General features: G+C 45.4%; 1 protein-coding gene across 1 annotated transcript in view; it reads right to left on the minus strand.

Annotated features, from left to right (window-relative positions):
* LOC138164836 (cytochrome P450 4A6-like) overlaps window positions 1-13,683 on the minus strand; it is an 88,876-nt gene that overhangs the window by 46,759 nt on the left and 28,434 nt on the right. Inside the window, exons 5-10 of the mRNA XM_069092761.1 lie at window positions 12,739-12,863; window positions 11,334-11,488; window positions 9,793-9,899; window positions 8,462-8,652; window positions 8,183-8,316; window positions 5,269-5,333 (exon numbers count right to left, since the gene is read on the minus strand). Coding sequence (XP_068948862.1) covers window positions 5,269-5,333; window positions 8,183-8,316; window positions 8,462-8,652; window positions 9,793-9,899; window positions 11,334-11,488; window positions 12,739-12,863 — 777 coding nt within the window. The remainder of the gene's footprint in view (window positions 1-5,268; window positions 5,334-8,182; window positions 8,317-8,461; window positions 8,653-9,792; window positions 9,900-11,333; window positions 11,489-12,738; window positions 12,864-13,683) is intronic.

The raw sequence follows: 13,683 nt of genomic DNA on the forward strand, positions 1-13,683 counted from the left end.
ACACCTGCCAATCAATGCCAGCATCAGTGGGAGGTGGGGCTAGGTGGCTGTGGGAAGGGTCCTACTTTCCTTGGCTCATAGACCCAACATGATTTTCCTCCCCTTCCCTACCCCACTGCCAACTCCAGGCCCTTCTTCTACCACCAACTTTTGGGATCCTTTGGTCTTCTGAGACCCATACTATAATTGGACCACCCTTTCTTGGGTTTTGGTGTCATCCTCTGCCAACCACTGGACTGGTCTAGCAACTTGTTCAACTAGCTTAGCACTGAGCTCCCAGGCTCCTTACCTCACCCCCTGCTCTCATCCTCCTATGTTTCAATATTCATGTTGACCTCAGACCTTGCATCTATCTGAACTACACCATGACCAGAATTGTTAAGTCTGAAATTCCTCTTCCCAACTACAACCTCCTGTCCTGCCCCTCTCACCTCTATACTGAGGCTCCTTGTAACTCTCATGGTGACCTTAAGCCAGCTGGCCCACCCCTAGTCCTGTAGTCCATCTCCCCTCCATCTGGATTGGCTCTTCTCCACATCCATCTTGGCCTCCATGGTTTGCCTTTTCAGTCCCATTAGCTGCTACACTGGACACTTTTACCCACTTTATCAGAATTCCCTCACTCCTAAACACAGGTCTTGCCTCTGGGTCGCCCCCCACCATCCACCTTCTCTGCTCCTACTCCAGGGCTATTGGAGAAAACCATGAAATGGGGGGAGGGGCCAGAGTCAAGATGGTGGAGTAGAAACAGGACTTCCTCTCAGCTCTGACTTCCACCTCCTCCAGTTCTTGTAAAAAAAATGACTCTAAACAAACTTTAGAGCTACAGAACCCACAAAATGACAGAGAGAAGCTAACTTCCTGCTGAAGACAGCCCAACAGGCTGGCAGGAAGGGGCCAGCACAATGCTCTAGGAGCCAAGCCCAGTCCCATGTGAGCCAGAGGTTTTTGCCTCAGGGCAGCCACAACCAGCAGCCAGCTGGAGGGACTTCAGATCACCAGCAGCTGTGGCAGTTTCCAAAATTATCAACACATAGGTGCTAAGGACAAAGTGAGAGGTCAGTGTAGTGTGAACTTTGGGATCCAGGAGCTCAGGAGGGTGATCTGGCCTTTGCCCCCTGGAAGGAGAAGCAGCTGAGGCACGGCAGCTGTGCAGCAACTGCCATGTGGCTGCTTCAGCTGCTGGCCTACAGATTTCAGGGGGATCAAGCAACCAGTATGAGGGGTAATCACTCTTGATTTAACCTGCTTGGATCTGGATTGCTGTCTAGAGTGGAGGTCCTGGGGCGCATGACCAGTAAGGCAGAGCCAGTGGAGGCTTCAGAGAGGGCACCCAACTAATAGCTCCAGCAGCTGAGAAAAGCCCAGAGATTTGGAACAAAGCTATCTCTCTGGTAGCAGAGTTCTACTGTGGCAAAAAGCTCGAAAGTCAAATAATTGAGTGGTAACATGAGCAAGCAAAGAAAATAAAGCAAGCAGAGCAATTTGACATTGGACTCCTATTTTGGGGACAAAAAGGATCAAAGCGTGGAACAGGAGGAAGACAGTGAAGTCAGAACTACTGCACCAAAAGCTTCCAAGAAAAAATATAAGCTGGTTACAGGTGATAGAGGAGCTTAAGAAGGATTTTGAAAACCAAATAAGAGAAGTGGAGAAAAAACTGGAAAGAGAAATGAGAATGATGCAAGAAAATCATGAAAAGAGAGTCAACAACCTGACTGAAGAAAATAACACCTTAAAAATAGACTAACTCAAATGGCAAAAGAGGCTCAAAAAGGTAATGAGGAGAAGAATGCCTTAAAAAGCCAAATTTTCCAGATGGAAAAAAACTCGAAAGCTCACTGAAGAGAATCATTCCTTCAGAATTAGATTGGAGCAAATGGAAGCTAGTGGCTTTATGAGAAATCAAAATACTCTTAAACAGATCCAAACAAATGAAAAAATAGAAGATGATGTGAAATATCTCATTGGACAAAACCACTGACCTGGAAAGTAGAACCAAGAGAAATAATTTAAAAATTATTGGACTACCTGAAAGCCATGATCAAAAAAGAACCTAGAAATCATCCTTCAAGAAATTCTCAAGGAAAATTGTCCTAATTGTTTAGAACCAGAGGGCAAAATAGAGGTTGAAAGAATCCACTGATCACCTCCTGAAAAAGATCCCAAAAAGAAAACTCCTAGGAATATTATGGCCAGGTTCTGGAATTCCTAGATCAAGGAGAAAATATTACAAGCAGCCAGGAAGAAACAATTTTAATATTGTGGAAACACAATCAGGATAACACAGGATCTGGCAGCTTCTACACTGAGGGATCAAAGAGCTTGGAATATGATATTCCAGAGGTCAAAGGAGCTGGGATTAAAACCAAGAATCACCTACCCAGAAAAACTGAGTATCATGTTTCAGGGGAAAATATGGTCATTCGGTGGAATAGAGGACTTTCAAGCATTCTTGATGAAAAAACCAGAGTTGAATAGAAAATTTCACATTCAGATACATGAAGCAAGAGAAGTATGAGAAGGTAAACAGGGAAAAGAAATCATAAGGAACTTATCAAAGTTGAACTATTTACGTTCCTACTTGGAAAAATGATAATTGTAACTTATTAAACTTTTCTTAGTATGAAAATAGTCGAAGGGAATGGAAATGTATATATAGGGGCAGCCAGGTGGCTCAGCAAGTAAGAGCACCAGCCCCAGTGTCGGGATGACCTGGGGATCGAATCTGGGCTCAGACACTTAGCACCACACCCAGAAATAACTGGCTGTGTTACCTTAAGCAAGTTACTTAACCCCAATTGCTTTAAAAAAATGTATGTGTGTATATATATATATATATATATGTATGTGTGTGTGTCTGTATAGAAGGGTATATGGGCTATGAATACATATGTGAGTGTGTGTGTATATATGTGTACAGGTATACAGAGACAGAGGGCACAGGACCAAGTTAATAGGAAGGGATGATACTTAAAAGGTGAAATTAAGAGGTGAGAGAGGAATATAATGAGAGGAGATGAGGAGAGACAAAATGGGGTAAATTATCTCATATAGAAGAGGCAAGGGAAAACTGGTACAATGGAGGGGAAGAACAGGAAGGCAAAAGGGAATGAGTCAACCTTATTCTCATTGAATTTGGCTTAGGTAGGGAATGACATACACACTGAATAGGGTATCTCACCCTACAGGAGAGTAGGGGGGAAGGGGATGAGAGGGGGGATAATGGAAGGGAGGGCAGGTGGGGGGGAGGGAAGTTGGAAGCACCCACTTTTGAAAAGGGACAGGATCAAAGTAGAGAATAGAACAAGTCGGGGATGGGATAGGATGGAGGGAAATATAGTCAGTCTTTCACAATATATCCACTATGGAAATGTTTTGCTTAGTTACACATATACAACCTATATTGAATTGCTTATCTTCCCAGTAAGGGTGGGTGGCAAGGGAGGAAGGGAAAGTATCTGCAATACAAAGTTTTAGAATCAAGTGTTTAAATATATATACATATTATTATTAATATTTTACATGTAACTGGGAAATGAGATATACAGGCACTGGGGCATAGAGATCCACTGTGCCCTATTGGAAAGTCAAAGGGAGAATGGAGGAAGATATGGGAGAGAGCAGATTGGGGGAGGTGATATTCAGTGGGATTGCTATTTTGGGGTGATGGGTAGGGGAAAAATGGGGAGAAAATTTGTAACTCAAAATCTTGAGGAAATGAATGATGCAAACTAAAAAAAATTAAAAAGAGAGAAAAAAGAAATAAAACAAAATCAGAGGTAAATCAGTGTAGCAAGGGTACTGCCCCAAGTGTCACTGAAGGACCATAGTCCTTTTACAGTGAAGTGAAAAGTTTAGGTAGAGTTGAAAGATTAATGTCCATTTTTGAAGATTTAATTTGATCAATGCAATAAGCAATCATTATTTTAGACTGTAGAAGAGTGATGATGAAGCAAATTATCCCCTTCTTAATAGACAGGTGATGGACTCAGGGTGCAGAATAAGACATTTCTTGGATATGGAATTTTTGTTGCTGGACTATGCATATTTCTTAGAAGAGTTTTGTTTTTCGTTTGGTGAGGGGGAAGGTGTAAGGGAAAGAAAATGAATTTTTATTCATAGGAAAAAAAACTAAATTTTACAAACTGACAAAGAAAAAGAAAAGAAAAGAAAACCATGTCATGGAGCTGATTTCACCAGCTACAAACGCAAGGCAGTCGCCTCTGATGCCCAGTAGTCATACCACTTCTCTAGGCTTGTTTCTTCACCTGTAAAATGAGGGGATTGGCCTTTGTGGCTCCAGATCTAGGCCTCTGTAAACCTCCCTGTTGCCTGACAAGCTTTCTCTTCTATCCATATTAATTCTTTCTTTCATTCCCCTTGGTTACCGTCATGACTTCTCCTTTCCTTCCACCACCAAGCCCAGCTTCAACCTCCCCCTTGGGGCAGATGGCCTAACCCCACTTCTTAACTGACTCCCACCCTTATCTTCCTCAGCCCAATATTCCTTCATTTCTCAAAACTTCTCCACATTTGGAAATGTGGAGAAACATCCAGCAAACATCCAATCTAGCTCATGGCCAGGAAAGAATCCCCCCTGCAACACTCCCCCTTCTCCTGAGGCAGACCATTCCCTCCTCTGGACTGTTAGGAAGGCTGTCCTGACCTCCAGCTTCAATCCATCTCTTTGGAACTTTGCCCTTTGGCCCTGGTTCTGTCCCCCAAGGCCAAACAAAACAAGTCTTACTGCTCCTACACAGGACAGCCCTGTGGGTATTTGAGAACAGACAGCTACCATATGCCCCATCCCCCTTCTCCAGCCTTAAAAAGTCCAGTTCCTTTAATCATCTTCCTATGGCATGGCCTCCAGGCCCTTCCCTATCCTGATTGCCTGCCTCTGGACACTCTCCTATTTAGCAATGGCTTTTATTTTTTTTTTGAGACAATTGGGGTTAAGTGACTTCCCCAGGGTCACACAGCTAGTAAGTGTCTGAAGCCAGATTTGAACTCAGATTTTCCAGACTCCAGGGCAGATGTTCTATCCACTGCACCACCTATCTGCCCAGCACTGGCCTTCTTGAACTGTAGTGCCCAGAACTGAGCACAGCGCTCCCTCCAAATGTGTTCTGAACAGCAGGACTGTCCCACCACCACCAATGTGGAGTGTCCTCTGTCTGTCATCCCGGAGCAGCCCCTTCTAGCTGACCCCCTCCCCATCAGTTCTGATGGACCCTCAAGCCCATCCCCTCTAGGGGGCAGACACACCTCTGGTTCCGGCCATACACTGGGATTGTGGTGAAGGGCATATATGCTGATGGTGACAGAGGCTCCTGGAGAGGCAAAAAGAAGCAGCTGGAGAAAGCAGCTGACCTACCCACACCCCCAACAGCAGCAGCAATAATGACTAGCATCCACATGGCACGTTAAGGTTAATAAAGCACTTCCACATTATCTCCCTGGGCCCTTACAACAACCCTATCATCATCCCCATTTTACAGAGGAGGAAACTGATGGACCAAAGTTAAATGACTTGCTCAGGGTCACACAGCTAGTAAAGTGGCTTCAACAGAATTCAAACTCAGGTCTCCCTGACTCCACGTCCAACACTTTAGTCACTGCTCTGCCTCATAGCCCATAGGTTCTGGGCTCTCGGTTTACTAGCCTGGGAGTGGGAGAGACCTAAGGCCTAGCTCTATGGCAATAGCTATTTGGTCAGTAGAAGGACTAAAGCCCCTATATTATCTGAGTCATAGAAACTTCTAGGATCTAACCAGATCTCTCTGGCACTTTACCCTCTCCAGCCATGGTTGTGGGTTAGGAGGGGGGATACAAGCCACCAGGGTATCAGGGTAAAGGGCTTAGTGGGGCTAGGTTAGATCAGGAAAGTGACCAGGCCCTTGGAAATCCCTACTCAGGCTCAGAAGACCATGGGACCATAGGACCTAGAGCTGGAAGAAAGCTTTATTGAGTTCCACCCAGGGATGTAGAAATGAAGGCCCTCAAATGGCAATGCCTTGCCTACAGTAACACCAATGATGTCACCTGCCTCCTCAGTGGAAAGGGACAGAGGAATCATTAAGATCCAAGTTTCTAGCTGCCCAGCCAGGCTCCTTCCACTCCACTAGGTTGGTTTTCTGATCTGCAGTAGATGCCCCAGCTCTGGACCCATGGTCACCTCCGCCCTTTAGACCTCCCTGGCCTACGGCCACCCTGACACTAACCCAATGTGGCTTTTCAGTTCATGTTGGTTTTCCTCCCAACTCAGTCTAATTCCTCTTCCATGGTTTCATGCGAGGATCCCTGCAGCCTTCCAAGGTGCAAAAACATAGAGAATGGGGAATTGGCCTCACCATTGGCATATATTTCTCTGAGCTTGAGAAAGATGAGACCGTCAGGGCTTAGGATGGGAAGCGGATTAAGGACTAAGAAGAGCAAAAATAGGGTGAAACAAAGCACGTCCTCAGGACAAAGGTTTTCTATGGCTAGATATCAAGATCACCTCTCCTCACACCTTAGACCCTGCCTCTATCTGGGCAGGAGATCAGTAAACTTCAGAGGCCAAGGTCTATGAGAGCCAGATGGGCACTGATATCACTACTTTCTCTGACCTATGAATCAGGGAGGCAGCAGAGATGACCAACAGCTCTGAGAAGGGATCAGCTTCCTTCATACTCCATGAGTAGCAGAGGCAAGAAATCAGGTTGGGCTCTATGGCCTCTGAGATTTGTATCAGCCCTAAATCTGGGGCAGAACCATTAACACACCTGGAGATGCCCATTCCTCTTTTGGACCTTTCTGATTTGGAGGAAGTTTATCCTGATATCAAATCTAAACCTTCATATCTAAAACTCCACCCCCCCCAGAATAAATCCAATATACCAAGGGACAGACTTCCAAACACTTGAAGACAGAGAACATATTCCTTCTCCCTTCTCTCCTCCAGGTGGGGGGGAGGGTGCGTTAAAACAGCAAGGGGTGGTGGGAATTGAGGGAACCACACTGACTCCATCTTGTGACTCAATTCTGGAGCCAGTGCAATGCCCTTTCTAGTCAATGAGGGGTCAAGTCCAATTTCTGTATTGTAAGAAAGCTTTATTCAGTTATGAGAAGAGTGAGAAAACCTTATTGCATTGTTTGAACTGAGCCCTACATGGTTGGGAAACTGGACCACCTCAACTGCTGCTTAGAGATCCTTAAACTAAGGACCGAGGCTATGCTGACCAGAAACCCAGTCAGATCTGGAGACTGATGCAAGGAATTTTCTTACAATTGTACATCTCTAGCAATCCACATGTCTTCCCTGTAAACTGGCCCCATAGTGGTTAATCAGTTATCTTTACGGTGGTCCTTGGATTGAATACAGACACTTGAGGGGAATGGGACACTTCTGTTTTTTTCTGATTTCAGGGCACTTTCCCCTCCCAACTTGAAAAGTTCCAAATCATTCATCCAACTAGAAACCAAATTACTTAATTTTATATCCTGGCTAATTGTTTCCTTTTAATTAACTGGTCATATTTTATTGTTTTTAATGCATGAAAATCTGTCGTCTCCTGTACTCTGGGTCCAGTACCAAAGCTAAGGGGCCTGGGCCTGGTTTGTTGGGCAATCGGCACGAATTACTTAATAGATCGATGTTTTTGGAAATCCGAACCTTTATTTCCTCAGTCATTTCACAAAGGGTCAGCATTCCCAGCCTCACTTCAGTCAGTGGCTGGTCGTTGATCACCTTTTCCCAACACTCTTCCCTTGAAGATCCTTTCCTAGGGCCTAAGTGACACTGGAGTGAAGCAGCAGGTGGAGCACTAAGCCTGAAGTCAGGAAGACCTGAGTTCAAATACGACTCCAGATATAACCTATGTGACTTGTGCCTCAGTTTCCTCATCTATAAACTAAGCACAGTAATATCACCCACTCCCCAGGATTGTTATAAGGATCAAATCACATAGTATTTTTAAAGTACTTAACACAATGCCTGGAACATAGTAGGTGCTTAATAAATGCTTATACCCTTGCCTTCCCTGGGGAGTATTCAGTGGGGGGACTTTGAGGGACCTGGAAGGTCCTTGTTGAAGAGTTTTCATTACTGCTTTTTCAAAGGTTAACAAATCCAACCTCCCAGCCACATAGAGAGGGCTCCACAAGCTTGTAGAATTCACAAGTGTATATAACTTATTACCTGCAGGTAAGGAGCGACCATCAGGGAAGGTGATGGGCTTGCTGAGCTCCCTGGAGATGTTTGGGACTGGAGGATAGAGGCGCAGGGACTCCTTGATGCACATGGTGGTATATGGCATCTGGCTCAGGTTCTCCCTGAAAGCAAGGAGATTAAGGGACGAAGAAACTGTCAGGAGGGAAGGATCAGACAGGCAATGGGACATTGGGGGAACCGAGGGTTTTCTCCTCTGGAGCACAAAGAGGGAGAAAAAAAGCAGACCCTAATCCCACAGCCACTCACCAAGTGATAGCTTTCCCATCTCCCAGGATGCCCCTGATCTCCTCCCGGCATTTCTGCTGGTGCTCAGGATTCATGGCGAGAGAATAGAAAATCCAGGAGATACCACTGGAGGTAGTGTCGTGACCCTCAAACATGAAAGTGTCCACCTCAGCCTTCAGCTCTTTATCTGACAAGCTGTCTCCATTCTCTGTCTGGTGAAGAGAAGCCACTAACATCAGGGACCAGGCACCCTTTATCAAGGGTCTGCCATGTGCAGAAACTTGTGCCAAGGGAGGGATGAAGTCTAGAGAAGACCCAGGCCCTGCCCTCAGGAAGCCTATAGCCATCCCACCCAAGGGAGAAGACCCAATTGCTCTTAACTCCAAACTCCAGTGAAAAGTACCTTTAAAACGTGCAAAGAAGGTTAGATGGACTGGGGCTTCAGGGAAGGCTTCTGGGAGGAGGTGGCACTCCAGTTGGGTGTTCAAAGATGACATTTATTTTTAACTTAAATGCCCATCAGATTGCCTGGTACCTAGTGATCACTTATTACTGAGGCAGATGGGGGTGAAGTGACTTGCCCAGGGTCACACAACTAGAAAATGAACTGAAGTAGGAAAGAGGAGTAGTTTGAGGAATACCAATTATGAGTTCTGTTTGAGATGTTGAATTTGAGATTGCTATGGGAAATCTAGTTCAAGACGCCCAAAAGGCAGTTAGTGATACAAGAAAGGAGCTCAAGGGAGAAGATAGAAATAAATAAGATAAAAATAAAAAGAGCTAAAAAAAAAAAAGATGGAGAGTGAGAATAATTAATGACTAGCCTAAAATGCTCGACTGATATCCATGAAACGTCAAGAAATCTATAGGAAGGCCCCAACCTCTTCAGTGACTTACTAGGGAGGACTCATGAGAAGACATGGACCAGGATCTCAGAGGGTGAGAGGGCATGGATGGGCTGCAATAAGAAGCATTAGGAGTGCACCAAGGTGGGATTTCCTTCTATCAGAGCACAAGGCACCAAAATGAGCTAAGAGGATTTTTCTCTCTGACTAAATATGGCACCAGGAGCTCCTTATGATGATGATTGGCAGCTCCCAAGAAAGAAGATGACAGCTGTGAAAAGACTAGATTTCAAAATGGTCCTTTGGGCCACAGAGACCCTACCCAGACACTCCAGCTCCACCACCTGCATAACCTCTCAAATAGGGTTGACCACTCCCAGATTCACTCTGGTCCCAGTGCCTCTCAGGACATCAACACAGGGAAAAGGGAAAGCACCAAAAAAGAGAAGGCATGGGAAGCTGCTTTCCTCCTACGTAGGGGTAACCACAGGCTTGGGCAGCTCTCACCTTGGCACAGAGGAGGATGTCCAGGAAATCCAAGTGTCGTTTCTTCGAGATAGCCTCCAAGCCTCCTTCCTGCTGGAGGTATTGCTTCCTCTTCCTAATCACCATGTCTACAGGAAAATGGTTCATGGTCTCAGACCATAGAGACCAAGCTCCCTTGGGAAGTATTGAGTTCTCAATGCCCATGGCTTGTTGTATTACACACAGGCAACTCTCCCTGTGCTTCTTCCATGTTGGAGAGAGCACTGGACTTGACGCCAATAAAAGGTAGGTTCCAATCCTGCCTTGGACACTTTCTAGCTGTGTGACCCTGGGCAAGTCACTTCACCCCCCACCTGCCTCAGTTTCCTCATCTGTAAAATGAAAGGGTTGGATTCAATGACTTCCAAAGTTCCTTACATTTCTCAGGCTATGATCCTATGAACTCACACTTCTATCTCCCCTCCACTGATGAGTGCCAGGAGTGACGTTTTGTGTGTGTGTGTGTGTTCATGAATGTATGTGTATGAGAGTGCATGCATGTAACCAGGGTCTCAAATTCAGTTCCATAAGACTCTCCTCATTGTTGGAGAAGTCCCCAAAGAGAATCTGGAATCAAGCATCTTCCCTCTTTAAGTTGGGAGCTAGGGTTGGGAATCAAGGTTCTATATTCTCCAAACCTCTTGCTCTTGGGAGCAGACCACAAACCAATCATCTCCACCAATGAGTAGAGTCGGATGCCACTGGGCTTGACCTGCTGGTTACATGTGAGGCTGTATGTGTCTACCAATGAATCAATGAAAAAAGCATTAATTAAACACTGACTATGTACCACCAGGTATTGTGTTACGAGTGAGAATAGTTGTGTTTGAATGATAGAATTTCAGAGTTGCATGGACCTTGGTCTTTCCTCCTTGAACCAGGTCAGGATCAGTCAAATACACAAATACACACCCTCATAGACTTGACACATTGAAACACCTTTAGTCATCAGCATGGATTTCTTGCTGTTCATCCAAAACAAATATCAAAATTAGATGCAGCAATTTGAATAGAGTCCTTCCCTCTGAAACAGATAAAGGTCACTCTCTGGGAGATTTTTCATGCCCCAGCTGAACTATGCCTCACAGTCTTCCATAAATTTTTTCCTGAGTCTACTGTGCACCCAGAAGACAGAGACCCTCCCACTGGGTATTCAGATCTGAGTGGGTCATGAGAGCATCAGCTGCCTTCAGATGCTTATCTTGGAGAAAAGAAGGCTCGGGAGGATAGGGTCACTGACTCCAGCTATCTGAAAGGCTGTGGTGAAGAGTCCACTTGACCCTCAAACATAGAACTGGGAACAATGGCTGAAAGTCAGAGGGATTCCAATCTCAGCTCATGATAAGCAATAGGCCAACCTGGGAGCCAGGGACATCCCCCTCCTAGAGGAGGCCCTCCCAGGGACACTGGAGAAGGGGCTTCTTTCACTGGGTGGTATCTCATGCTTTGTGAGGTCTTTCAATGCCCTGTTGAGAGAACAAATTACATTTGATTGGCAGACAGCAGGTAGGGGCAAGCAGTACCTGTGTGCTCATGGGCCCATCGAACAGACTGGCGAGCCTGGTAGCCCTGTCGACTGAACCAGTAGATGAAGTCATTGTGATATAGGGAATACCGAATCCGAGAGAATATCAGGGCTCCCTGTTCCCACACAGCCTGGATGTAGCAATTAGCATTCCTGCAGGGAAGAAGGGCACAGGGTGGGTGAAGGGCAAAGGCCAGCCAGAACCGGGAAAAAGCCTTTGGTCTGAAAGGGAGAGCTAGGGCAGGACCTAGGCCTGTGATGATAAAATGAGGTAACATAAGGCTCTTTGCAAACCTAAAAGTGCCATATAAATGCTGACCATTAGTGGTATTATCATTTCACTGGCATAGGGCACTCCCTGTTGTGCAAAGTCCCTCAACCAATGCAGGTCAGCACCTTGACTAAAACCCAATAGCCTGGGCCATTTGCTGGGATCACACAACCATTTCATGTCCAAGGCTGAACTTGATGCCAGATCTTACTGGTTGTGAGATAAGCTTTAGCCATTGTCCCACCATACCTTGTGACTATACAGGGATGAACTTCAATGAGTGCCATTGATGTGCCAGGTACTAGGGATATGTATAAAGATAACAAAAATGAACCAATCTTTGCCCTCCGGGAGTAGGGGGTGACTAGGGGGAGATAATCTAAACAAAGAAAATTCAACCTGAACAAATTAAATTTCCTTGGGTGGAGGGGGGGGGGCGTGGAGCAGCACTAGTCTTTAGAAGTAGAATGAGATGCTACAGGCTAGGTTTCCTGTAGGAGGCTGTAAGCACAAGCAAAGTGGGATTTTTGTTGTTTTTTTTTTTCCGGAGTTCAGTTTCCCAGGCTCAGGTTAAATTGTAAACATCTGAAGGATTTTGAAAGTCCTTTGAACCTTGATCACTCACAGCTGTGCTGAGTCAAGTAGATTTCCTGCTTCTGGCTCTGAGCCAATCAGGGGTCTCCTCTTGGTTATATATTCTAGGGGGTTGTCAGTTTGCTTTTGGGGGTTTACTAGTGAGAAGAATATTTTGATTTCCTAGTTGAGACTCTGTATGTTCAGAGCCCCCAGACTGCTTAGATGTTTGTGCTCCTTCAATCCAGTGATGTCTATGAAATATATAGCAATATTTCTATGTTCAGACAGGGGAGGCCTGTCTGTTGGTCTTTGTGCTAATTTCTCTGATTATATTTTCTATACTCACTTCTGTCTCTGTAATTAAAGTAGGATTGTTCCTTTAAAACTGTCTTTCCTTTATAAAGCAGATCAAAAGAACCTGTGTTAGCAGGCCATCCTGGGTAGGATACTTGCTGATATAGAGGCGGTGACTGAGCTGAGCTTTAAAGGAAGAGAAAGCAGTGACCAGGGTCAGATGAGCTTTCTTGGAAGTGTGGACAATGTGGCCATCACTCACCTCTCTGTCTGGCAGTTGCTCTCAAGGCTAAAGGCACATTTCATGAGGGTATCCAGGGTCATCAGGCTGACATGCTCAAAGATCTCCAGGTTGGAGCTCTGGGTGATGAGCTTCTCCCATTTATCCTAGAGCAGAAGAAGGCAGCACAGACTCTCAGCATGCAGGCTCCCCTGCGGCAGGCAAATCCACCCTTTCACCTTAGCCCACCCTCTCCTGTCTCTGCATTTTACTGATACCATCCATCAGGTCTGGAATATACTCCACTTCCCTCATCTTCCCAAGCCCCCCACCCCAATTCCTTCTAAGCCCAGCTCAGATGCCACAGCCTCCTCCAGAAAGCCCTCCATCCCCACAGCAGAAAGTGATCAGCCCCTCTTCAAGTTCCTCAGATCCTTTGTGTGGATTTTTTTCATCTCCCCCCTTGCCTTTGCTCAGACACAAAGTCCCAGATCCCCAGAGCTGGGGGGAGAGGGGGAAAGAGGATCCATAGAACAGAGAATGTCTCTGATTCAAAGACAGTGTTCCTTGATTGTCTTTGAATCAGAGACATTTATCAATTTGGCCTCCCCACACTAGATTATAGATTCTTTGAGAGAAAGGTCAGTGCCCTGCCTTCCCTTGTCTCCACAGGAGCCATCTTTGGGCTTTATATAGATTCCTCATTTAATAAATATTTTTAATCAAATTATCTTTTTCAGGTCTGCGTCTGAAAACTGACAAGATCTTCAAGGATATGGAAAGAAGTGCTCACATACTTATAGGCAGAATGTGTTTAGGAAGCATAGCTTGAAACAAATTGTGAATTTTGGGGGGAAACTCCTCCCAGTGATTATATGCAATAATTTATTGATTCTATCCATTCACAATCTACATAAAGTGGGAGAAGTGACCCAAAGTTACACACACACACACACACACACACACACACACACACACACACACACA

Source organism: Petaurus breviceps, unplaced genomic scaffold (genome assembly GCF_028583685.1).
Source record: "Petaurus breviceps papuanus isolate PSGF00001 unplaced genomic scaffold, PetGlider_PUasm1.0 207, whole genome shotgun sequence".
NCBI classification, from domain to species: Eukaryota; Metazoa; Chordata; class Mammalia; order Diprotodontia; family Petauridae; genus Petaurus; species Petaurus breviceps.